We start from the raw sequence: 23765 nt of genomic DNA, 5'->3' as shown, positions 1-23765 counted from the left end.
TAAGTATACTGTTCAACAATTTTTAGTAAATTTACAGAGTTGTGCAATCATTGCTATAATCTAGTTTTATAACATTTCTATCACTCTAAAAGGATCCCTTGTGTCTGCTGGCTATCATTCCTGTTCTCACTCCCACCCATGTGCTGGACCACCTCATTTTTTCTCTCTAGAGCCAGAGCACACTGGCTTTTCTACAACCACCTGAGCAAGGAGGAAGATTTGCCCATCTGCAATTGCCCTACTCAATTTCTACTCTTCTTTCTGTGGCCAATAGAAACTGAAAGTCAACTGAGATGTGCAGCTAAGCATGGAACTCTTACACTAACTCTACTTATCCAGAAGGTCCCCTCCAACTTAGGGGGACAGTTTAGTAGAGTAGTTAAGAGCATAAGTCTTTTGAGGCAGACAGACCCAGATTTAGATCCCAGCTCTACCATCTCCTACCATCTGTGTGACCCTAAGCACATTCCCTAACCTACTTGGTCCCTCAGAGGACTGAATGGATTCAAGTATGTGAAGCACTTAGCACACTGTCTGGTATATAGTAAGTGTACAATAAAAGCTGAATGTTATTTGCTGAGAGTAATCAGCTTTGAAGGGCCAAACAGCACCTCCCCTCATGGGCTTTGCTGGCTCAGAATGAACTCAGCACAAGAGAGTTACAAGTAGTATAAGATTCTAAACTTGTACAGCAAAAAAAAAATGAAGCTGCAATCTGGCAAATTAACTGGTTAAGTAGTTAAATTTATCGAGGTAAACACTCCTAATAAACTAAGGTACAAATATAACAGCTTAAAAACATAAATGCACTAAACGTATTTAATCCATTTGTCCTTTTTCATCCAGTTACGAACTAGCAGATTCTTCTTCTAATGTAAAATTTAAAAAAAAATTTTTTTTCTAATGTGAAATCTTAAAGCATTTATTACTTCTGCCCAGAAAAGGCATTCTCCTTTCATTGAGGACCCTCACTTTTTGATGCACATGATAAAAACTTGTGATAAGAACAGGCATATTTAATAAAATAAGCATCTGGGTTTCAGCCAATGATCTAATTTTTAAAAAACTGCCAGCACCCTAACTATAAATCTATTATTCTTTCTAAAGATGAACTTTCCACTTCTCAAGATCCATATCCAACAATTCTTTTTTTTTTTTTTTTTAAGATTTTATTTGAGAAAGAGAGAGAGAGAGAGCACTGGAGCATGAGCCAGGGGGAGGGGCAGAGGGAGAAGCAGACTCCCTGAGCCGGAAGCCTAACACTGAGATCATGACCTGAGCCAAAGGCAGATGCTGAATCAACTGAGCCAGCCAGGTGCCCCTGTATCCAAAAATTTTAAATTCTTAATATAAAATGCTCTCACCTCCAAATACCATCCATAGCATTTTGCTCTTACCCAACAGCATTCTGGGGTACATCAATTAACATTAGCCCCACCTTTTGGATCAGGAGGTACTTAAGGGCAGGGTTGTAACTTATTTTTGCATTTCGGATATTTAGCATGATACTCAAGCAACCATTATTAAAACAATGAATAAATAAATGAAAATTACTAAAACCTAGGGTCTTTAAAAGAAAGTAAGGCAAAATTAATTATGAATATATCCTTGGCGCTTAACACAGCAAAGGAAAAAAGAAAAGTTCTCACCTTTTGACTTTTAATTTGTTCTACCACAACCATTACAGAGGGGAAAAGGAGCTGGAACTGCAAAACAGAGAATAATTAGGAGGGTACACAATTAAATACAAGGAAAAAAAATTGACTCAGGAAATGCTTAGGTTTCTAAATAGTCCCACTTAGCATAAAGATAGCAATACTACAGAACAGCCAAGATCTAGAATCCTAAGGCAATTTGATATGGTGGTTGGTTGCAGAGAGAGAATGACCCAAAGAAACCGTTTCAGGGCATCCCCAGTGGCACAGCGATTTAGCGCCACCTGCAGCCCGGGGTGTGATCCTGGAGACCGGGGATCGAGTCCCACGTCAGGCTCCCTGCATGGAGTCTGCTTCTCCCTCTGCCTGTGTCTCTGCCTCCCTCTCTCTCTCTCTGAATAAATAAAATCTTAAAAAAAAAAAAAAGAAACAGTTTCTATTTCTGAGGCTAGCATAATTGTTAATATTAAAGGCAACACAGGGCATTAATATCAGACATTAGATTTTAATTAAATTTGGAGCTTTCTAAACAGTTCTAATCTCAGAAAGCATACAAAATATAAAATGCTGGGCTCTGAATCCAGAAGGAAAAATGTTCTCAAAAATACTGTCTTAAGTTATATTATTATTTTTTTAATAGATTTAATTTTTAAAGTTTTTTAGGGATCCCTGGGTGGCTCAGCGGTTTAGCGCCTGCCTTTGGCCCAGGGCGTGATCCTGGAGTCCGGGGATCAAGTCCCACATCAGGCTCCCTGCATGGAGCCTGCTTCTCCCTCTGCCTGTGTCTCTGCCTCTCTCTCTCTCTCTTTCTCTGTCATGAATAAATAAATAAAATCTTAAAAAAAAAAAAAGTTTTTTAGAGAGAGTGGGTGGGCAGAGGGAAAGAAAGAATCCAAAGCAGGCTGCACGCCCGGTGCAGAGCTTGATGCAGAGCTTGATCTCACAGACCTGTGATCATGACCTGAGCCAAAATCAAGAGTCAGATGCTTAATTGACTGAGCCTCACTCAGGCGCTCCCTCTTTTTTTTAATTCCTCATTTTTTAAAAAAGATTTTTAAAGTAATCCCTCCACCCAATATGCGGCTCAAACTCACAACCCCTGAGATCAAGAGTTGCATGCTCCACTGACTGAGCCAGCCAGTACCCCTTAAGTTAGATTATTCTAACATTATCAACAGATACCATAGCATTTTATTATTTGGACAGCATACCTGATCCAAGGAATAATTGACATGTGATGTGGAAAGATGGGGGTCAGCCAAGAACTGCAACAAAAAACACTGCAATTAGGGCTCCATATAAAATACCTTGAATCTATTTGATCTCTGAAAACTAGATGGGAATCTGAGAATGGGCTCAGTGTTAGTTTTAGGCTATCGAGTATTGATAGTTTATAGATTATTAATTCTGATTTTTCAGGTGACAAAAAACAAAGCTAGGGCTCTGATAAACTCACTCAGGAACCTTTGCCATGATTTGCATGCCACTTTGACTATAGTTTGGGCAATCACAGAGAACACTGTACCCTTTAGCCATGCAGAAAATAGTTCTCTCTTTACCTGACCACATCAAAGGACATCTCAAATTCGAGAACATGCCCTAATCAGCTGTCCCAGAGACATCTTTCCTGTATCTTCTCTCTTACCTCTTGTTCTAAATCTAGCAGTGCTTGGCGATAAGGCTGCAAAACTGAATCCAGTCCTGTGCAGAAGGCCCTTAGGTAGATTCCATGGAGCCCACCTTGGCCCTGCTGAGATGGGTGGTGATCCTGAAATCAAACAAAGAGAACTCAACCTCACAGTTCAGACTCTAAAACATGAGGAAAACATTATCCTTTATTAGTGTTATTGTTTTTGCTTAAATGATTCCATATCAAAGCAGTCCTTTAGTGAGGGGAAAACTCAACTAGAGAGACAGATTTGGAGTTTTGACCTTTTAAAATGTGATAATATTTTAACTTGCCATGCAGCCTAGATGTTACAAACAATCAGGAAGGGGGTTCCTGGGTGGCTCAGTCAGTTGAGTGTCACTCTTGATTTCGGCTCAGGTCATGATCTCAGGGTTGTGAGACTGAGCCTGACACCGGGCTCTGCACTGGGTGTGGAGCCTGTTTAAGATTCTCTCTTTCGGGGATCCCTGGGTGGCGCCGCGGTTTGGCGCCTGCCTTTGGCCCAGGGCGCGATCCTGGAGACCCGGGATCGAATCCCACGTCGGGCTCCCGGTGCATGGAGCCTGCTTCTCCCTCTGCCTGTGTCTCTGCCTCTCTCTCTCTCTGTGACTATCATAAATAAATAAAAATTTAAAAAAATTAAAAAAAAAAAAAGATTCTCTCTTTCCCTCTGCCCTTCTCTCTCTCTCTCTCTCTCTCTCTTTCTCCCCATCTCTAAGACAAACAACCAGATAGTACCTCATACTGTCAGTGGAGATTTTTCCACAACTAACCTTATGACTTCCAGCTTAAATCCCTTTGGTAGCTTTCCATTGCCCCAGAATATCTTTTTTTTTTTTTTTTTTTTTTTGAGATTTTATTTATTTATTTACTTGACAGAGTGAGGGAGCACAGGGAGGGGGAGCAGCAGAGGGAGAGAGAGAAGCAGACCCCTGACCCCTGCTGAGTAGGGAGCCCAATGCAGAGCTCCATCCCAGGACCCTGGGATCATGACCTGAGCAGAAGGCAGAGGCTCAACCAACTGAGCCACTCAGGCACCCACCCCAGAATATCTTAACTCCTCTACATGGCATACAATGACTTCTACATTTGAGCCCTTAACTACCTCTCTAAAATTATATTTTACTGCTTCCAACATCACATTCTCATTTCCAAACTACCCACAGTTTGCCAAATGTGCCTTGCTTCTATTTCTCACCCCTATGAATCTGGATGTGTTCCACTTTTAACTGTGTACTCATCTTTGTGACAAATATCTACTCTTCCTACAGGACCCAACTCAAGCATCTCTTTTCTTAAAGCCCTTCCTAACTCTCCCTAGGAAACGAATTGCTCCCCCTTTGTTGCTTTCATAGTGTCTCTATGCTTTTCATAGCATCTATTTTTGTTTATACATCCCCTTCTCTAGACCAAGAGCTTCATGAAGGCAGGACACATACTTTATTCATCTTTGTATTTCAGCTTCTAGCACAGTTCTTTGAACACAGGGTAAATATTCACTGAATAAACAAAATAACCTCAATCCTCCTTCTAACATCTCTTTTCCTGTCTGGTAATTCAGCAGGAGCATGAATCTGATTAGTCAACATAAGGAGTGATTAGACTCTCACCAAGAGCCTACTGACAAATACAGCTTGGCTTTCAGGAGACCTGCATTTTTTTCTAAGGGCCTCTTCTGTATTTTACACAGGGAATGGCAGAGGAAGCTGACTATAGGCTATGATGACCAGCCTCTCTAGCTAGGTACTGACTTGGGTGATCAGGCTCTGTTGGCAGTAGATACAATCACAGAATTCTACAACAAATGGGGTAGGAAACTTGGACTCTGGGGTTATGAGGCACAGTGTAGTCAGATGATGTTGCAAAAGATACTAGCAGTTCCTGAAGATAAAGGTTCACAGCTATAATAAGACTGGCATGGTTATAGGGTGAAACAGACCAGATGGGCGTACAACCAGCCAATTTTGTTTTGATCCTGTGTCATTCCAGAGAACTGAATGTCTTCATTTATCACTAAATGAAAGAGAAATTAAGTATGCTTTTTACTGTTCCAAAAAAAGAGGCACTATAGATATCTTTAGAATTTGGGAAAGCAGGAATTCACATATTATATAAGATAAAATCCATATAGTCACAGGAATACAGGACAGGTTTTTTTCTTTTAAGTGTTACTTGTAAAAATTAAAACTAAAGGCCTTCTCATCTACATAAATATATATATGGGTTGTAACTCTGATAATTCATGTGCCCTCATTAATATGATTTTATAGCAAAATGGCATTGATTAGATTTTAAGCTCACATTTAGCTTATATATTTGCAATAAAATCTTTTTGAGAGAATCTGAATCCCTGTCCCAGAGATGAAAATATAAGGTATTATTCTCCAAAAACTCTGCCCCATAGATGTCCATCCACCAAAAGTCTGACAACCAACTTATAAAACAGAAAGTACTGACTGCATTATTTCAGGAATCCTTCCTTTCTCTTTCTAGAAGTCCCTGCCTTTCTCCTCAACCAGAATCAACTGGGCAACAGTCATACTGAATCAGAGTTACACAATTCAGTAATCTTTTTACTTACCATGGACAGAATTACAGACTGTTAAAAATAAAAGGGAACTTTAAAATTTCTCTTTAAAGAAATGAGTGCTTACTATGTGCCAGGCACTTTGCATGAATTACCTTGTTTAATCTTTACAACCCTATGAGATAGGTTCCACCTATTATCCTATTTTATGGATAAGTGAACTGAGCCGTAGTTACTAAGCATTAGGTTACTGCCAAGCAGTCTATGGCTAGTAAGTGATAGAGCAGGACACAAAACCTTGACCTCTACACCATTAATCACAATTAATAGTGTACACTTCCAATTAATTCATATTAATGATAATATTTATTAAGTGCTTACTATGTGCCAAGCACTTTCTCTGATTTAACTCTTTCATTTTCTTTTTCTTTTTTTTAATTTATTTTTTATTGGTGTTCAATTTACCAACATACAGAATAACCCCCAGTGCCCGTCACCCATTCACTCCCACCCCCCCGCCCTCCTCCCCTTCTACCACCCCTAGTTCGTTTCCGAGTTAGCAGTCTTTACATTCTGTCTCCCTTTCTGATATTTCCCACACATTTCTTCTCCCTTCCCTTATATTCCCTTTCACTATTATTTATATTCCCCAAATGAATGAGAACATATAATGTTTGTCCTTCTCCAACTGACTTACTTCACTCAGCAACTCTTTCATTTTCAAATAAGAAAAATGAAGCCCAAAGACTTTAGTTGATTGTGTCCATGTGACTAAGGAAGTTAGAAGCAAAATGGGCAAAAAAGATCTGAAATGATGCACTGTGCTTTTACTGGAATTGGAACTCTGGTCCAGCTCAAACTGATTTAACTCAGGTCTCCTAAAACTCAGGCAAAGCATATTTTCTCTTATACAAACTTGCCTAAATTGGTCCCTGTGTATATCTTCTTTGTTTGAGATAGACAGTTATCTGGCCCTCACTTGAGTAATTCCAATGATGAGAAATTCATAACACCTTGAGACTTATTTCATATCAATTACCAGTGGATTCACTCAAAACTTGACATGGCTCCTGACCTCTGGAGGTGTCCATTCCCTGGGAACAGCAGCCTACCTGTTGCTGCACATGGCCCGTGTACTGTTCAATGAACTCAGTGAAGCGAATATAGTCTGTGCCCAGCCGGCAGAGTCGGTTCAAGACACTGGTTTCACTTGGATGGAGAAATGGGAAGTCCTGTGACACCTGTAGGAAGAGGAACAGGCTAAAAACACTGATGCCTGCATATCTTTGATGTGCTTCAAATGCTTCATACTATGAATCACTTTCCTTCTCCAGATGCCCATTTAAGCTTGGTAAATTCCAAACTGCTACAAAGGTGTTGTTCTCCATCCTTGATCTAATTAATTGTTTACTGAAATAGGTGGTAGCACATGGTAAAGAATTCAAATACTACCAAATGTTGTAGATTAAAAATAAGTCGACCTCCCCACAGGTAGCTACTATTATTTGTTTCTTATGCAATCTTCCAGGGATGGCCTATAAGGATATGGGGATTTGTTTGTTATAAGATTTTATTTGACGGGATGCCTGGGTGGCTCAGCGGTTGAGCATCTGTCTTCTGCCCAGGGGGTGACCTTGGAGTCCCAGGATCGAGTCCCACATCGGGCCCCCTGCATGGAGCCTGCTTCTCCCTCTGCCTGTGTCTCTGCCTCTCTCTTTCTGTGTCTCTCATGAATAAATAAATATTTTTAAAAAAGATTTTGAGAGAGAGAGAGAGAGAGAGAGACTGAATGAGCAGCAGAAAGAGGGCAGAGGGAAAAGCAGACTCCCTGCTAAGCAGAAAGCTTGATCTCAGGACCCTGGGATCATGACTAGAGCCAAAGGCATATGCACTCAACCAACTGAGCCATCCACGCACCCCAGGTATATGGAGATTTTGATTTTAACAATGTCTCTTTAGTGATACTGCTCAAACCAAGATCTGTAGACTCCAGGGGTTTCGCAGACATATTCTTTTTTTTTTTTTAATTTTTATTTATTTATGATAGTCACAGAGAGAGAGAGAGAGAGAGAGAGGCAGAGACACAGGCAGAGGGAGAAGCAGGCTCCATGCACCGGGAGCCCGACGTGGGATTCGATCCCGGGTCTCCAGGATCGCGCCCTGGGCCAAAAGCAGGCGCCAAACCGCTGAGCCACCCAGGGATCCCTCTCAGACATATTCTTAAGATTAACAAATTCTCTATAAGTTTTTAAAATTTATTTTCATTTAAAAAATAAAATTAATGTAACATACTATAATCTATAAAAGGACCATACCTGGACATATAAACATAGTGCCTATATTTTCATTTGTATTTGGTATTTCATTTCACTGGGTATTATCTTAATTGAAATGAATGCCAAACAATAACCTACTATACTTTATAAAGGTTTCATAGCAGTTCAAGTAGAAAAAGGTTGTAGGAGAGTGTATTCATTCAACCAAAATTTTTTTTATATTGTGGTAAGATACATGTAACATAAAAGTTACCATTTTAGCCATCTTTATATGTACAGTTCTGTCTGTGGCATTAAGTGCATTTTAACACTGTTGTGCATCCATCACCACCATCCATCTCCAGAGCTTTTTTATCTTCCCAAACTGAAACTCTGTATCCATTTAACATTAGCTTCCCATTATTCCCTCCTGCTAGCACCCTTCTCTCTGTCTTATAATTTTGACCATTTGAAGTACTTCAAATAAATGTAAATACAATATTTGTCCTTTGATAACTGGCTTTTTCACTTAGCATAGTGTCTCCAAGGTTAATCCATGTTGTAACATGTGTCAGAATTTCCTTCTTTCTTAAGACTTAAAAATAGTCCATTGTATGTTTGTGCAGCATTTTGTTTATCCAATTCATCTGTCAAGGGTCAATTGAGTTATTTTTACCTTTTGGCTATAGTGAATAATTCTGCTATGAACGGGGTATACAAATATCTGTTCACATCCCTTCTTTTTTTTTTTTTTTTTTAATTTATTTATGATAGTCACAGAGAGAGAGAGCGAGAGAGAGGCAGAGACACAGGCAGAGGGAGAAGCAGGCTCCATGCACCCGGGTCTCCAGGATCGCGCCCTGGGCCAAAGGCAGGGGCCAAACCGCTGCGCCACCCAGGGATCCCATCACATCCCTTCTTTAGCTTTTTTTAGGTGTATACCTAAAAAGTGAAATTGCTGGATTACTTTGTAATTCTGTTTAATTTTTTTGAGGAATCACATATTGTTTTCCACAGGGGCTATACCATTTTCCATTCCCACTAGTAATGCACAAGAATTCTAACTTCTCTCCCTCTGCCTATGTCTTTGCCTCTCTCATGAATCAATAAATAAAATCTTAAAAAAAAAAGGGGGGGGGGACGCCTAGGTGACTCAGGGGTTGAGCGCCTGCCTTGGGCCCAGGGCGTGATCCAGGAGTCCCGGGATCGAGTCCCGCATCGAGCTCCCTGCATGGAGCCTGCTTCTCCCTCTGCCTATGTCTCTGCCTCTCTGTGTGTGTCTCTCATGAATATATAAATAAAATCTTTAAAAAAAAAAATTCTAATTTCTCCACAACCTCACCTACACTTGTCATTTTTTTTTTATAATAGTCATCCTAATGGGTATAAAATGGTATCATTTGTCCTTTTGTTTTTTTTTTTTTTTAATTTTTATTTATTTATGATAGTCACACACACAGAGAGAGAGAGAGAGAGGCAGAGACATAGGCAGAGGGAGAAGCAGGCTCCATGCACCGGGAGCCCGACGTGGGATTCGATCCCGGGTCTCCAGGATCGCGCCCTGGGCCAAAGGCAGGCGCCAAACCACTGCGCCACCCAGGGATCCCTCATTTGTCCTTTTGATCTGCATTTCCCTAATAATCAGCTATACTGATAATCTTTTCATTTGCCTATTGGCCACTGTATATCTTCTTTGGAAGATCAACCAACTTTAAACAAACACCTATTTATCCCAAGCACTGTGTTAACAGCCCGAGATTAAATGAACAAAATCAGATGTAGTTACTGTCCCCAAGGAACTGATCATATTACATATTTATATTGTGAGTACTGTATTTTGTGGATGCCATCTTTACATGACAGTGAATGTGGTACTAAACAGGCAAAGAAGAATTTTTTTTTAAAGATTTTATCCGGTACTACTGACATCTAGTGGGTAGAGGCTATGGATGCTGCTAAACATCCTATCATGCATAGGCAGGACATACCCCCACAACAAAGAATTATCCAGTCCACAAGGTCAATAGTGCCAAGGCTGAGAAAACATGCATTAGTGTTATTCTGAACTTATCCATTTGGTAGTTTTGTTTACTTTGTAACAAATACTTGGCTTTATAGTTTTTTAAGAGCAATATGTTTGAGTTTATACTTAGGTTAATGTGCGCACATACTCAATATTATAATAAAATGATTTTTATCAATATTAGGTATTCATAACAATTCTTCCCTTTATTTGAATGTGAAAAACACTGCTCTGCAGAAAGTATACAATATTTTGCATTCCCACCAGTAATGCACAAGAATTCTAATTTCTCTCCCTCTGCCTATGTCTCTGCCTCGCTCTGTGTCTCTCTTGAATAAATAAAAACTTAAAAAAAAATGAAAGGAAGACAGCTATCTTTCCTATACTCTGTTATCTTTTTACTTCAGATAGTCAAGCTCCCACAAATACTTCCTAAGCATCTTCTTCCTATATGTCTGTCATTGTGCTAGTTTTACAGGGGAAAATAAATAATGAGGGGAATCTAACTTACAGGCTTTGTACATTGAGAATGTCATTTTTCTGCTTTTTCACAGCCTACACCGCCAATTCTTATAAGAATAGGCATGACTTATTTAAGTTTTCATTTAAATTCCAGTTAACTTAGTGAAATACTAGTTTCAGGTGTACAACACAATGATTTAACACTTCCATAACAACACCAGTGCTCACCCCAAGAAGTGCGCTCCTTAATCCCCATCACCTATTTCTCCCATTTCCCCCACTCTCCTCCCCTCTGGTAACCATCAGTTTGTTCTCTATAATTAAGAATCTGTTGCTCGGCAAAATATATATATATATATATATAAAGAAAAATGAAAAAATAAAAAGAATCTGTTGCTTGGTTTGGAACTGGCATGACTTTGTGATCAGACAGAGCTAAATTCAAATCCTGCCATTGCCAGGACTAGTCACCATAAATTTCTCTGAGCTTCAGTTTCCTCTTTTGTAAACTGGGGCTAACGATACCTAAGTTATTGAGAGGGCTGGATATTACTGAGAGCAGTAGAAAGGAATAGTACAGATACTCGAGGCAAGCGGACATGGGATTCAAGACCAAGCTCGCTAACTACTAGCTACCAGATACAGGGAGTCAATCTGTGAAATGGAGGTAAGTGGCTGTGAAGATTGAATGAGATGCGTATCGTACCTTCCTCCTCTTACACTCCTGGTTACATGAAAACCCCTTCCAAATTCTCCTAGTGCAGAAATTTCCTGCGAAAGGAGTAATGAGAGAAACACTCCATTTTTCAGTCAACAGAACCGGCTGACCCCACACGGTGTGTGAAGCGCTGTGTATCTGGACCAGCTTGCACAGCCCGCTTTAAAGCAGTGTGAGCGTGAAAACGGGTGAAAGCGCCTCCTTCACCTTTACATCCACTTCCCTAGCAACTCTCGCTCAGACACCTCAGCCTGAAGCCGGGTCGCCGGCTCCCTCCTCCTCCCCGCAGGCGAGGCCTCCGGCTCCACCTCCGGTTGGCGGGCCCGCGCCCAGCCGCCCCGAGGTGAGGTACCGCGCGGACGCCCCTCCGCACAGGCTCGGCGACCAGCGGGCGGACTCGCCCCGCGAAACCTCAGCCCCCGCAGGCCCCGCCCTTCGAGCCTGCAGACTCCTCCCCCGGGCCTGGCGCGGGCCCGCCCATTCGGCGCTCCCGAGTTCCCGCGCTCGGAGCTGGGCCGTACCTGGAGGCCGCTCCGCTTGTTCCACGTGAAAATGGACCCTGGGTACCCGCTCAGAGCCAAGAGCAGTTCGTGGATCATTCCCAAGGCGGACCTCGAGTCCCTGTGTCCGTCGCGCCCCCCTCCAACGGTCCTCCAGGGAACCACGGAGGCGAATGCTGCCTTCTTGAAGGGCGCACAGGCCCCTGGGACAGGCGGTTCGTCCTGAACCGCAAGTGGCGAAACAACTGCTGCGGGAAGAGCGGACGGGAAAGGGGACGGGACCGGCGCCCCACGTCCCGGAAGTGTGCCGCGCTCCGCGGGGCCCACTCGCTCGCTCCTGCCGGTGCTCCGCTGGAGAAGTCTCCGTGGGTGCCCCTGCGCATGCGCCCTCCGCGCCCGAGTCGCCCGCTCGGACTTCCGGTTTGAGAGCCGGACTAGGAGGCTGGAGAGCCGGGGCTGGGGCCCGACCCTCAGAGGGTGAGGCTGGCCCGGGGGCAGAGATGCGAGTGGGTTGAGGGGCAGCCCCGAGAAGGGGACGCTCCCAGGGGTGGCTGGAGGGTGCTCTCAGGGCGCCTTAGCCCCTCGGAGGCCCCTGGAGGCGCCGCACGACGGCTCCGAGAGTGACCTGGCCGGAGGGAGCGAAGACAAAGAGGCCGGAATCCTGCACCCGCCACTCGTTGAGCCGAGTTCCGCTCCCGCGAACCCCGCAGCCCTCGGAGCCCCTGGCCAGCAACCGAACTCGTCCTCAGGAGACCCATTACTACCGCCCCCTCGGACTCCCATTCTCCACCAACTCAGTGTGACTCCCCACGCCCACCGGCCCTCGCGTCAGGAACCAAAACCAGTCTTGCCAATGCGCGAGGTTTCCCCGCCAGTAGTTCCCGAACAGTTGCTGAGCGGTGACTTAACGCTGTGAGGGGAAACAAAGACCCAGTATTCAGTACTTGATTTTTGTCCCGGGTGGGAATTGGTAGTTGTGTGGTCCGAGGGGGAGGGGAGGATGCAAAGGGCCTCCGGGAAGACTGTGGAGGTACTGGGGGAGATGAGCTGCGACCCGCTGGACAGAGGCTCTCTGTTGCCTTCAGCAGGATGGTGACTTGCCTTTAGATCCTCTTAAGGCCAGGTGTCCCATATGGTTCGGACTGACTATGCAACATTGGTCAGGGAGCTAAATGGGGTCGGGTTCGGGGGGAGGTGGAAGAAGAGCAGACAATACTTTATTCTTAGCTGCCTCCCCAGGCTGCCCTGAAAGTCACCCAGAAATGGCAGCCTCTGAAAGGTCTTTTCTCCTTCATGCTCAGTTTTGGCTTGCCGTCCTCACGTTGGTGCTACCTCAGATGGCCACGTGGAGTATACGGGAAGGCAGGCCCGCTCTTGGCAAGACTTCAGACCTACAAGTTTATTTCTTCTGATAGTGCCATCTCTCTCTACCCTAGGAAGAAACTCTTCTTACAGTTGAGAGACTCCTCTGCAGGTGATTCTCCAAGGACATGGGAAAATAGGTGTAAGCCCTCCAACCCTTAAGTGGAGGGGAGCTGCTTTCGCTGTGAATGATGGCCAAACCCACTATGAGAGGGAATGGCACTAACCCTGAGACCTTCCGACAGCGCTTCAGGAGATTTCACTACCAGGAGGTAGCTGGGCCCCGGGAGGCTTTCAGCCAACTCTGGGAACTTTGCTGTCGTTGGCTAAGGCCGGAGGTGCGCACCAAGGAGCAGATTGTAGAATTGTTGGTGCTAGAGCAGTTCCTGACCATCTTACCTGGGGAGATCCAGAATTGGGTACAGGAGCAATGTCCAGAAAGTGGAGAGGAGGCAGTGGCTCTGGTGGAAGATTTAGAAAGAGAGCCTGGAAGACCTGGACGTTCGGTGAGAAGGGAGGGGGAATTAAGAAGTGTGTGACTGGGAAGGGGCAAGGATAAAGGGCCACATTAAGGTATCGACAGGTTTAAAGAGGGGCACAATCTCCTTTGGTGATGCTTATACTACAGGTCCTGGAACAGGTAACTTTTTCAGATAGAGCTTATCTGGAGATGCTACCTGGGTGTACCTTTGTTACCCTGTCATAATGAGTTATTCATAGTTTTACAGTTTTTTACTTAAGAGGGAAGAAAGGGGAATTATTTTTTTAGCTTGTAGGTGGGTTCATTATTTTGATCTTTTCTTTCTGGAGTTCCAGCTGCAGAATATCTAATGATATAAGAAAGACCCTTGTTTACTGTTAAACCACCTCCCCCACCAAACCTACCCAAGTCCCAAAAGGATGAACTCTTTTGGGATATTAAGTAATCTCCTCTGGGAATGCCCCTCATTATAACCTTGCAGTGACAATTAATGGGGGTTGTTTCTAGGTCACAGTCTCTGTGAAGGGGCAGGAAGTGCGCTTGGAGAAGATGACACCCCTGAAATCATCACGAGAGTTATTAAGTGTTCGGCAGGAGTCAGTGGAACCCCAACCCAGGGGCGTAACCAAGAAAGAGAGGGCAAGAAGCCCAGACCTGGGACCACAGGAGCAGATGAACCCAAAGGAGAAGCTCAGACCTTTTCAAAGGAGCGGTGAGGAGTAGATTCATATGGGAAGATAGGATGCCATTCTAAATTGGGAAGTAGGGTTGGGAGTAGTGAGTGGGAAAGGGATTTCAGGAAATGAGCTGAAATTGTAGAGTATGCAGTTGTTGGGAGACCTGAAGGTATGTAGTTCAGCTCTCTGATGTAGTATTCTTATATTTCCTCTTTTAACAAGTCTGCCAGAGGATGGCTTCTTAGTTTTTATCAGAATTAGAATTATTTTGTTTCCCCTTGGTAATGATACTAGGTCAGTATTTTCTAGATAAAAATTTTTTTGTATACTTGAAGGCACAGCCTCCTTTCAGTCATTTTCCTTCTCCAAATTGAACTATATTTGTTTCTTTAAGCTCTTCCCCAGAAGCTCCATTCTTTAGACCTACTAAGTTTTTGTCACTCTCCCTTGGAAATGAAGTCTTCCAAATATCACATTTATTGTGGAGAATTAAATGGTATTATTCCAGGGAGGGTTTGGTACATAGGGGCAGAGTAGGAATTTTACTTCAGAATTTCGCTACACTTTCTTTCAGTACAGCTCAAGTAATTATTTCGTGATTATTGTTTACTTGGTAACTCCCAGGACTCTTACCACTTTCCCCATTGTCTTTGTGCCTAGTGCTTATTGTTGTACTTGATTGTGTAGAACTTGTTTTTCTTCTTTGCACTTGGTTGAACTCCATATTATCTGTTTGGCTTTTTTTTTTTTTTTTAAATCATTTCTTTTACTTGTTGGTTGTTTTGAATTCTGATCTTATCATCCAAGAAGCTAGCCTTCTCAGCCATTTGTAATGGTCTCTGTTTAGTAATCCGGATGCAATCCCTCAACCCCACACAGAGACTTGCAGAATTAATCTTTTGAATATCTGCCATGTATTCCGATGCCTTGCAAGGTACTCTGCAATAAGTGAAAGTGCCTATTCTCAAAGAGCTTAGCATGTGATTGAAAGCAAGTATGTACTGAACCTAACTGTATGGAAACCATGCCAAACAATGACTTGTTCTTCAATTCATGTGACTGTAGTAGGGGTTCAGCAGAGTGGGAGATGAGGGAGGGCAGTAGGGAAGGTTTCATGGGGTGCTTTGGCAAATACAACTTCTCATAGAATGGGTTAAATTTGGAGAGGCACAGAGTGATGAATAATTTATATGCTGTGTTCTGGAGAGGAGTCTGATATGAATGGACGGTACATGGTAGGCACTTGGGTTAAGGTTGAGCTGAGGAAGCTAGAGCCTGAAGTTAGGTAGGATAGTTACTGTGGCAGTGATCCGGGTGTGAGAGGACAAAGGGTCTAGATTTGGATGGTAGCAGGAAGAACAGAGCAGAATATACTAAGGGAAAAATCCTTAGAACTTAGTGACCGTGTGAAGGAAATGGATGAATTGAAGTTTCCCCCCTACTCTCCTTCTTCTTGAAATTACTCTGAGTTTAATTCTCTAGCACCAAGTGGAAAACTAATAGGAGACAGGAGGTGACTGTTCCCAGCAGTGCCAAGACCTGCCTGTAAGTGGCGAGGAAGGCTAGGGAGCAACATGGAACAGGAGTATTTGCATTGAACACACAAACAGAACCTTTTCCTCTCTTGTCACCCTGCTCTGGAAAATATTCTTTTTTGAGGTTTTATGTATTTTCTCCACTTTCTCCACCCCATTGAACTTTCTGAAAACACTTCCTTAGACACTTTCTTTTATAAGCCTCTTGGATTCAAAAAAAGGCAGGTCTGAACTCACAGGTGTTTTTATGATCAATCCAAATTATGATATCCTTTGTTTACTTCCCTGCAAGCAGGATTTCCATTTCCTAAATCCGGTGTGGTCTCCAGGTTGGAGCAAGGAGAGCCATGGGTCCCTGATCTGGGCTCCAAGGAGAAGGAACTCCCAAGAGGCAGTCACACAGGAGATAAACAAATGCATGCTGATCTGTTATCACCTAAGAGAGAGAGAAGAAGTTGGGTGGACCAGGATTACTGGGGCTTTGAGGACGAGAAGGTAGCAGGTGTACATTGGGGCTATGAAGAGACCAGAACTCTCCTTGCAATTCTCAGTCAGACTGAGTTTTATGAGGCGCTCCGAAACTGTCATCGAAACAGCCAAGTGTACGGGGCCGTGGCTGAGCGGCTCCGAGAGTATGGCTTCTTTCGGACCTTGGAACAGTGTCGGACCAAGTTTAAAGGTCTGCAGAAGAGCTACCGGAAAGTCAAGAGTGGTCATCCACCTGAGACCTGCCCCTTCTTTGAAGAGATGGAGGCCCTGATGAGTGCCCAGGTCATTGCCTTGCCCAGTAACGGCTTGGAAGAGGCAGCCTCTCACTCTGGCCTGGTGGGCAGTGATCCTGAGACTGAGGAGCCAGGGCAAGGGGGCTGGCAGCATGAGGAAGCAGAAGAGGCTTTGGCTGAAGAGTCTGGCAGTGATGAAATGGGCCAGGAGGCCCTGCCTCAAGACCCTGAAAACTCCACTGCACCTGTTCTTTTTCGAAGCCCAAGTGGTAAGAACCTTTTCTTTTTGGGGTTCTGTGAATAGATTTGAGGAGTTATGAGATAGCATGTGTAGTCAGGAAGTTTAATGTTGCCTGTCAGCTTTGTCACTTAAATAGAGAACACAGAGGCACTTCTCAGTTCTGTGTGTATTTCATTCTCTTTTGTGGGAATATTAAGTAATAGGGAGTAATTTTAGATATTTTAAAGAAGTACTCAGAAGATTCTTAAGAGCTCTTAAAAAGACTATCATTCCTTCCATTTATTAAAAATTTTTTTTCTTATAAAATCTTTGACTGCTGAGAAAAACCTGACACTACACTATACTATCTTTAAGGAGACTATTTTTTGGGCACCTTATACAAACTGATGCTTTATATTTCCCCAGTTCTCAACATCAATTTATATTTTGTGTTCGTTTTCACTTAGCATAGCATAGTGAAGGACTGCCCAAAGCTGGGGAAACATTTTCTAAGAATCTCCTAGAGGAGATTCACAATACACATAGTAAGAAACCTTGTTGAAACACACATAGTAAACACATAACACATAAACACACATAGTAAGAAACACTTTGTTGAAATATTATTTGCCCATGGAACTGTTTTTAAGTATTATTTATTACTGTTGATATAATTTGTGTAACCATGTTGTTATGGAAAGAACACCGAAATATGAGTTGGGGCTTTGTTTTTTATCTTGACCACTCATCACCTGGGTCACCTTGGATAGTTATCTGGCCATTTCAAAACTTGTTTCCTCACTCGTAAAATGGGGCACAGCAGCAATGATAATGTGTGGTGTTACTTCAATTCTGTTCTAGGCTTGTCTTCTTATCTTCTACTTTTTCCTTTCTCAGTATCTATTTTTTTCTTTCATTCTTTTTTATTACTGGAATAAATGCAGGTAAACCAGAGACATGGCACATATGCTAGCTGCTATTATTTTCATTTTTTTTCATCTTTTTTTCCACTTTTTCTCTGTCTTCCAATTCTTTCCCCAACTCCTTTATCTGCAGTGACTGGAGGATGATGGAAGCATTGTCCTCTCCAGCTGGATGTCAAGTGGGAGGAAGACACTTTGACTCTCCCTTCCCTCTACTTTGTATAGATTTTGGAAACATGAAGTATTTTTACTTTTTCACTTAGGAGCCCAAGCTTAGGTGGTTTTTCATCATGCACTTGATAGGACTGAGGAATTGAGGCTGTAAAGCCCTGGATTAAGTAGTGCTAAAATTTCTCTTTTGGTGGCAGGTGTACACTGGGGCTATGAAGAGACAAAGACTTACCTTGCAATTCTTAGTGAAACTCAGTTCTACGAAGCCCTCCGGAATTGTCACCGTAACAGCCAGTTGTATGGAGCAGTGGCTGAGCGGTTATGGGAATATGGATTTTTAAGGACACCAGAGCAGTGTCGGACCAAGTTTAAAAGCCTACAAACCAGCTATCGGAAAGTCAAGAATGGCCAAGCACCAGAGACCTGTCCCTTCTTTGAAGAGATGGATGCTCTGGTGAGTGCCAGGGTTGTTGCCCCGCCCAGTGACAGCCAGGAAGAAGAGACAGCCTCTTGCCCCATCCAGGAGACAAGTGAGACTGAAGCTGAGAAGCAAGCCGACATGGCAGAAGAGACCATAGAAGAAGATTCTGAGGATGATGAAGAGGATACTGAGGTACCCCTGGAGGTTGTCATGACTCGTGCTCCAGTCTTATTCCAGAGCCCCAGTGGTAAGATCCTTTTACTTCTTAAGGTTTAAGTAGCAACGGGGAGGCAGTAGGATTTAGGAGAAAAATCAACAATCTAAAGACCAGGAGACAGGCCTCTATACCCAGCTCTCATGGATTCTTGTGACTACCTTCTACCTTCTCTCTTCTCCAGGTTTCCTTTCTTTTCTTTTTTTTTCAGGTTTCCTTTTTATTAAGGCAGCTCAGAAGGATATAAATTATTCACCTGACTTGCCTTCTCATACTACAGCATCAGTCTGATGGGTGCAGACTTTCTAAATTTGTTATCATCTACAGCTGAACTGTTAGGCAGTTTACCTAGCAGGGAGTATGAAAGGTAACATCTCCCAAGTAGCACATTGTATACCCATAGTGAGATGAAGTTGATTTTAAAAGTTCACTTTTTTTTTTAAAGATTTTATTTATTTATTCATCAGAGACACACACACACACACAGAGAGAGAGAGAGAGAGAGAGAGGCAGAGACACAGGCAGAGGGAGAAGCAGGCTCCACACAGGGAGCCCGACATGGGACTTGATCCTGGGACTCCAGGATTGCGCCCTGGGCCAAAGGCAGGCGCGAAACCGCTGAGCCACCCAGGGATCCCCCTGTTTTCATTCTTGATGTATATTGGAATTTGAGGGGAGGAGGACTCATTTAGCTCTGTTTGGATATAGAAGTTTCTCAGAGTTTTCCTGGGCATTCCTGAACCTATCTTAAATCTGGTAGGTTTTCCTTGTTATACTGAGAGGATTTTCTGAATATTGTGGGTATCCAGGAAAAGTTAAAAGAATGTATTAATCAGCCTCTGTAACAAATGAGAAGCGTGTGATAGATTACTAAGTAGAGGAGTAAAAACATTGGAATTCCAATTGGTAGTAGTCATTGGGATCCAGTGCTCCTTAATTTTTATCTTTAAACTTCTAATGTGATACTTGCCTTATCCCCAGCACATAATATTGAGGAGATGGGTAACTTTTAAAATTCTACTCTTGGGGATCCCTGGGTGGCTCAGCGGTTTAGTGCCTGCCTTTGGCCCAGGGCGTGATCCTGGAGTCCTGGGATTGAGTCCCACATCAGGCTCCAGGCATGGAGCCTGCTTCTCCCTCTGCCTGTGTCTCTGCCCCCCACTCCCCTACCCCTCCTGTGCCTCTCATGAATAAATCAAATCAAATAAATAAATAAATTAATTAAATAAATAAATAAATAAATAAATAAATAAATAAATAAATAAAATTCTATTCTTATATCAGGTTTTGAGGCTGGATTTGATAACGAAGAGAATCTAAAACGAGATATTTCTGAGGAAGTACAACTACATAGAACATTACTTGCAAGGTCTGAAAGGAAAGTTTCCCGGCGTCTTACTCAAGGTAAAGGTGGTGAGAGTGAGTATAGATCAGGACAACAGTGGGAAAATACCCCAGAGGAGAGAAGGGGAAAACCAGCATTCCCAGAGAGGAGTTTAGGTAAAGTTCTAAATCATCAGAGACCTTACTTGGGAGAAAAACCCTGTAAGTATCTCAGATACAGCAAAAGTTTTGGTCCGAACTCCCACCTTGTGCATCAGATATCTCATCAAGTGGAAAATCCATATAAATGTGCTGACTGTGGGAAAAGCTTCAGTCGGAGTGCACGCCTCATTAGACACCGGAGAATCCACACTGGAGAGAAACCTTATAAGTGTCTTGACTGTGGAAAAAGTTTCCGTGACAGTTCAAATTTCATCACCCACAGGAGAATCCACACAGGAGAGAAACCATATCAGTGTGGTGAGTGTGGAAAACGCTTCAATCAGAGCTCAAGCCTTATAATTCACCAGAGAACCCACACAGGAGAAAAGCCCTATCAATGTGAAGAGTGTGGAAAAAGCTTCAACAACAGTTCTCATTTCAGTGCACATCGGAGGATACACACAGGAGAGAGACCCCACGTGTGTCCTGACTGTGGAAAGAGCTTCAGTAAAAGTTCTGACCTACGTGCACATCATAGAACCCACACAGGAGAGAAACCCTATGGGTGTCATGACTGTGGCAAGTGCTTTAGTAAAAGTTCTGCTCTAAATAAGCACCGAGAGATCCATACACGAGAGAAACTTCTGTCACAGTCAACACCTAAGCAATAAGCCCCTGAGAATTTAAAAAGATAAATGCAGTGAAATTGTTTGAAAAAGTCTTCCAATTGTGAGATCCATCTCCTCTGCCCAACTAGCTTAGGAAACACTCTTAAGATTTACCCCACTCTGTTCCCAAGTTTTTCCTGGATCTACGAATTCCTAGGGTAGTCATCTTAAGAATGAAAAGAAGATTTCAGTCCCTCTCCTTGCCTACAGTGGAAATGACAGATAACACCTTTACCTCTCAGTGTCTATATTGTTCCTGTAGTAGAACATAGTAGTAGATGCCATGTATTTATTTATCCTGTTATTCAGCTGCATTTCAACTGGAAAAACCTATCACAGCATTTCAGGGAGAAGCTGTGAGACTTTCCTAATTGAGTGGGTCTTTTTATACAATTATGGAAATGCAAAACTGTGGCTCTTCCTGTTCGTATTAAGCCTGTGCTTAGAATGATATTTGTCAGGCAAACTCTTCATTTACCTTAAAGGAGAGTTTAATATCCATCTTGGTTCTGACCTATGAATCCTCTTGTCAAAAGCCTAGGTGTTCTAGATGGGGAAACAGGGTAAACTTTATATATTGAAGTGTGAACCCTGGATTTCTTAATTTCTTCTAAGCCCTAGAAGATCTGGAATAGAATAGTACATTTAGAGCATCTAGTTTGATTTTTTTTCTTCTGTTCCATCTTACCTGAGTTTCATCTGTCTCTTCTGGTCCAGAAGTGCAAAGAGCAAGTAAGCTGGATATGCTGATATGAAAGAAAGCAGTTAAGGCTGCCAGTAGGGGATTGTGCATTCCACACACACCAAACACCTAGTTTAGTATTATACAGCACTCCATGGGTGCTCAATACTATCCTTCATTGAGCAGATGCCACTACCATGTACCCATGGATTATGAAACAAATGGCTCTGTGCCAACAACTCTTTACCCTAATGGCAAGGAGGACAGATTATCTTTGGTCAGTGGAGTTGCCAATACTCACACACATGCACATGCAAATATTCACCTGTATAGATGTTTTTAAAAGCTCTTCAAACACAAGTGTGATTCTGTATAATCAAATAGTATTGAATTAATTGCTCATATTCCTAGTAGTATGATGAGCCCTGTACAGCACAAGGTAAACAGACCCTGTCCTTGTTCTTACAATCTAGAACAGATGACTGACATGGACAAATAATAAGTGCACATGTAGAGCTGCAACAGTTTTAGAGAACTCTAGAAATCTAGTAACATTTTGCATAAATGTTAAGGTCTAATACATTATAGTTTTTTATAAGAAAAATCTGGGAGGTATTTTCTTCTCTTTATTCAGGAAGGCTTCATGAAACAGCAAGTGTTCAAAGAAAGGAAGGTTATTGGGTAAATCAGGATGGGATGAACTTTACAAAACTAATCACAAAACTGAGTACTGAGTGGGTGAGAAATGGGGAAAGTGGAGAGCAAGGTGTTTTATGCAGATGGAGCTGAGGGCAAAGGACAGACTCTAAGGAAAGTTAGACAAAGCTTGAAGGAGCACAAAATTGAGGAAGAATATGATCTAGGCTATGCACAAGGTAGAGAACTGCCTTAACTGGAACATGGAGTGCCAGAGGCAGATCTGGAGGTGGTGATTTCATCCACCTATAGTAAATCAGGTACTGTGCTATACTTATTGATGAAACAGCCAGCTCACACTGGGGAAGAATGAGCAGTCTGAGGGGACTAGCTCCTATAAGAAACAAAGGTCAGAAACTAGTATCTTGAGAAAATACTTTAATGGGCAGGTCTGAGGAAAAAGGAATGTGAACAGATGGCTAAGGCCTGGGATAAGTAGCTGTTTCATATTCACATTTATCAGAGTCCTGTGGCCAGAATGAGATATGGAAGAGGAGTAGGGAAATAGAATATTCTGTAATTCATAGCTTGCTGTGTTAGATGAGAGGTTGATTAGGGTTCTGGTATTGACGGATCCTACTACAAAAAAATGTCCTAACATTTATTAGGAGGAGATGGTATCTCAATTATGTGGCCTAAGCAGACATGAAGATAGAAGAAACACCAGTCTAAAGCAGTGCCTCAGGATTTGAGATGGTTGTGTGTTTTTTAAATGTGTTTTTTAATATGAGCGATTACTGTCTTTAGTATATTTATGTATAGTTGTGTGTAAAAAGCACTGGTTGGGGTATCAGCAGATCTGAATTCTGGTTCCAGATGTCTTGTGTTTCCATCTCCCTTTCTGTAAAGCAGAATAATGTTTACACCTTAATCTGCCTCTCAGGGATACCATGTTAATAAAAATTATGTCTATAAAGTACCCAGTGTTTCTTCATGTGGCTCCCCCCACCAAAAATACATCTGCAATTTTTTAAGTTGTTGCTGCTATGAAAGATAAATTTTTACCTGCTTTAGGCTCCCTGTGTGGGCTTACTAGAAGTATGCCTGTTTGAATCTTAATGTTCTAGACTGAGAAACAAATTAGGATGTGGTAAAAGAGAAATTAGAATGAAAATCCTTCTGTGGTATCTGTATCCATTAGTGCAGTGGGTTAAGACCTCTTATAACTGGGCATGGAGAATAAGTGTTATTTTAAAAGATCCAGGACCAATCCCCTACCAACCTCCAGATGAAGAGAATATACATAAGGAATAGGGCAAAGGCAAACTCTCTTACTGGGGAAAGCCATTTCATCTCAAACGAGCTTACAAGCCATTTCCTACTACCCACTCTGCCATTCTTGAGGATAGAAGAAGAAATAAATAGTCTTCAAACATTCTAAGAAAGAGAAATCAAAGGATGCCACTCGGTGGTTGAGTGTCTCTGCCTTTGGCTCAGGTCGTGATCCTGCAGTCCTGGGAGCGAGTCCCACATCAGCCTGTTTCTCCCTCTGCCAATGTCTCTGCCTCTTTGTATCTCTCATGAATAAATAAATAAAATCTTTAAAAAAAAAAAAAGAGAGAGAGAGAAATCAAGGCTACTATAGGTGGAGCAAGAGGGTCTGTGCTCCCTGCCCTTTTCATACTCATAAGACCTTTGTGGGGACAGAATGAATGGCATGTACAGCAAAGGAAGCAAGAATGTATTATTAGCAGAAGCT

The 23765-nt window shown here is 42.6% G+C and overlaps 2 protein-coding genes across 8 annotated transcripts in view; one reads left to right on the top strand and one right to left on the bottom strand.

The window, feature by feature from the left end:
* TUBGCP4 (tubulin gamma complex component 4) overlaps window positions 1–12193 on the bottom strand; it is a 36236-nt gene extending 24043 nt beyond the window's left edge. The window contains exons 1-5 of the mRNA XM_072809291.1: window positions 11831–12193; window positions 6964–7092; window positions 3301–3423; window positions 2867–2920; window positions 1650–1706 (exon numbers count right to left, since the gene is read on the bottom strand). Coding sequence (XP_072665392.1) covers window positions 1650–1706; window positions 2867–2920; window positions 3301–3423; window positions 6964–7092; window positions 11831–11908 — 441 coding nt within the window. The 5' untranslated portion in view covers window positions 11909–12193. The remainder of the gene's footprint in view (window positions 1–1649; window positions 1707–2866; window positions 2921–3300; window positions 3424–6963; window positions 7093–11830) is intronic.
* On the top strand, window positions 11795–22985 carry ZSCAN29 (zinc finger and SCAN domain containing 29). 7 transcript variants are annotated; one of them, XM_072809288.1, is made up of 6 exons: window positions 11795–12286; window positions 13246–13677; window positions 14160–14364; window positions 16194–16855; window positions 18098–18568; window positions 19820–22985. In XM_072809288.1, exons 2-6 carry the CDS (start codon window positions 13602–13604, stop codon window positions 20689–20691), a joined length of 2286 nt encoding a protein of 761 aa, XP_072665389.1. In that variant the 5' UTR covers window positions 11795–12286; window positions 13246–13601; the 3' UTR covers window positions 20692–22985. The 7 variants fall into 7 exon arrangements, with proteins under 7 accessions (XP_072665389.1, XP_072665388.1, XP_072665384.1 ...); XM_072809287.1 differs by having other exon boundaries at window positions 16160–16855; XM_072809283.1 differs by having other exon boundaries at window positions 11795–12721; window positions 16160–16855.
* The last annotated feature ends 780 nt before the right edge of the window (window positions 22986–23765 follow it).

The sequence above is a fragment of the Canis lupus genome, chromosome 32 (genome assembly GCF_048164855.1).
Source record: "Canis lupus baileyi chromosome 32, mCanLup2.hap1, whole genome shotgun sequence".
NCBI lineage: Eukaryota > Metazoa > Chordata > Mammalia > Carnivora > Canidae > Canis > Canis lupus.
Note: the sequence above shows the minus strand (reverse complement) of the source record. Positions and strands in the feature narration are given on the sequence as shown.

Excerpts from the sequence above, each read along its gene's own strand:
- ZSCAN29 (XM_072809287.1), top strand. The coding sequence starts at position 13,360 with ATGATGGCCAAACCCACTATGAGAGGGAATGGCACTAACCCTGAGACC. Across the intron at positions 14,365-16,159 it reads CAGACCTTTTCAAAGGAGCG|GATTTCCATTTCCTAAATCC; the intron begins GTGAGGAGTAGA and ends CCCTGCAAGCAG. Across the intron at positions 18,569-19,819 it reads CTTATTCCAGAGCCCCAGTG|GTTTTGAGGCTGGATTTGAT; the intron begins GTAAGATCCTTT and ends TTCTTATATCAG.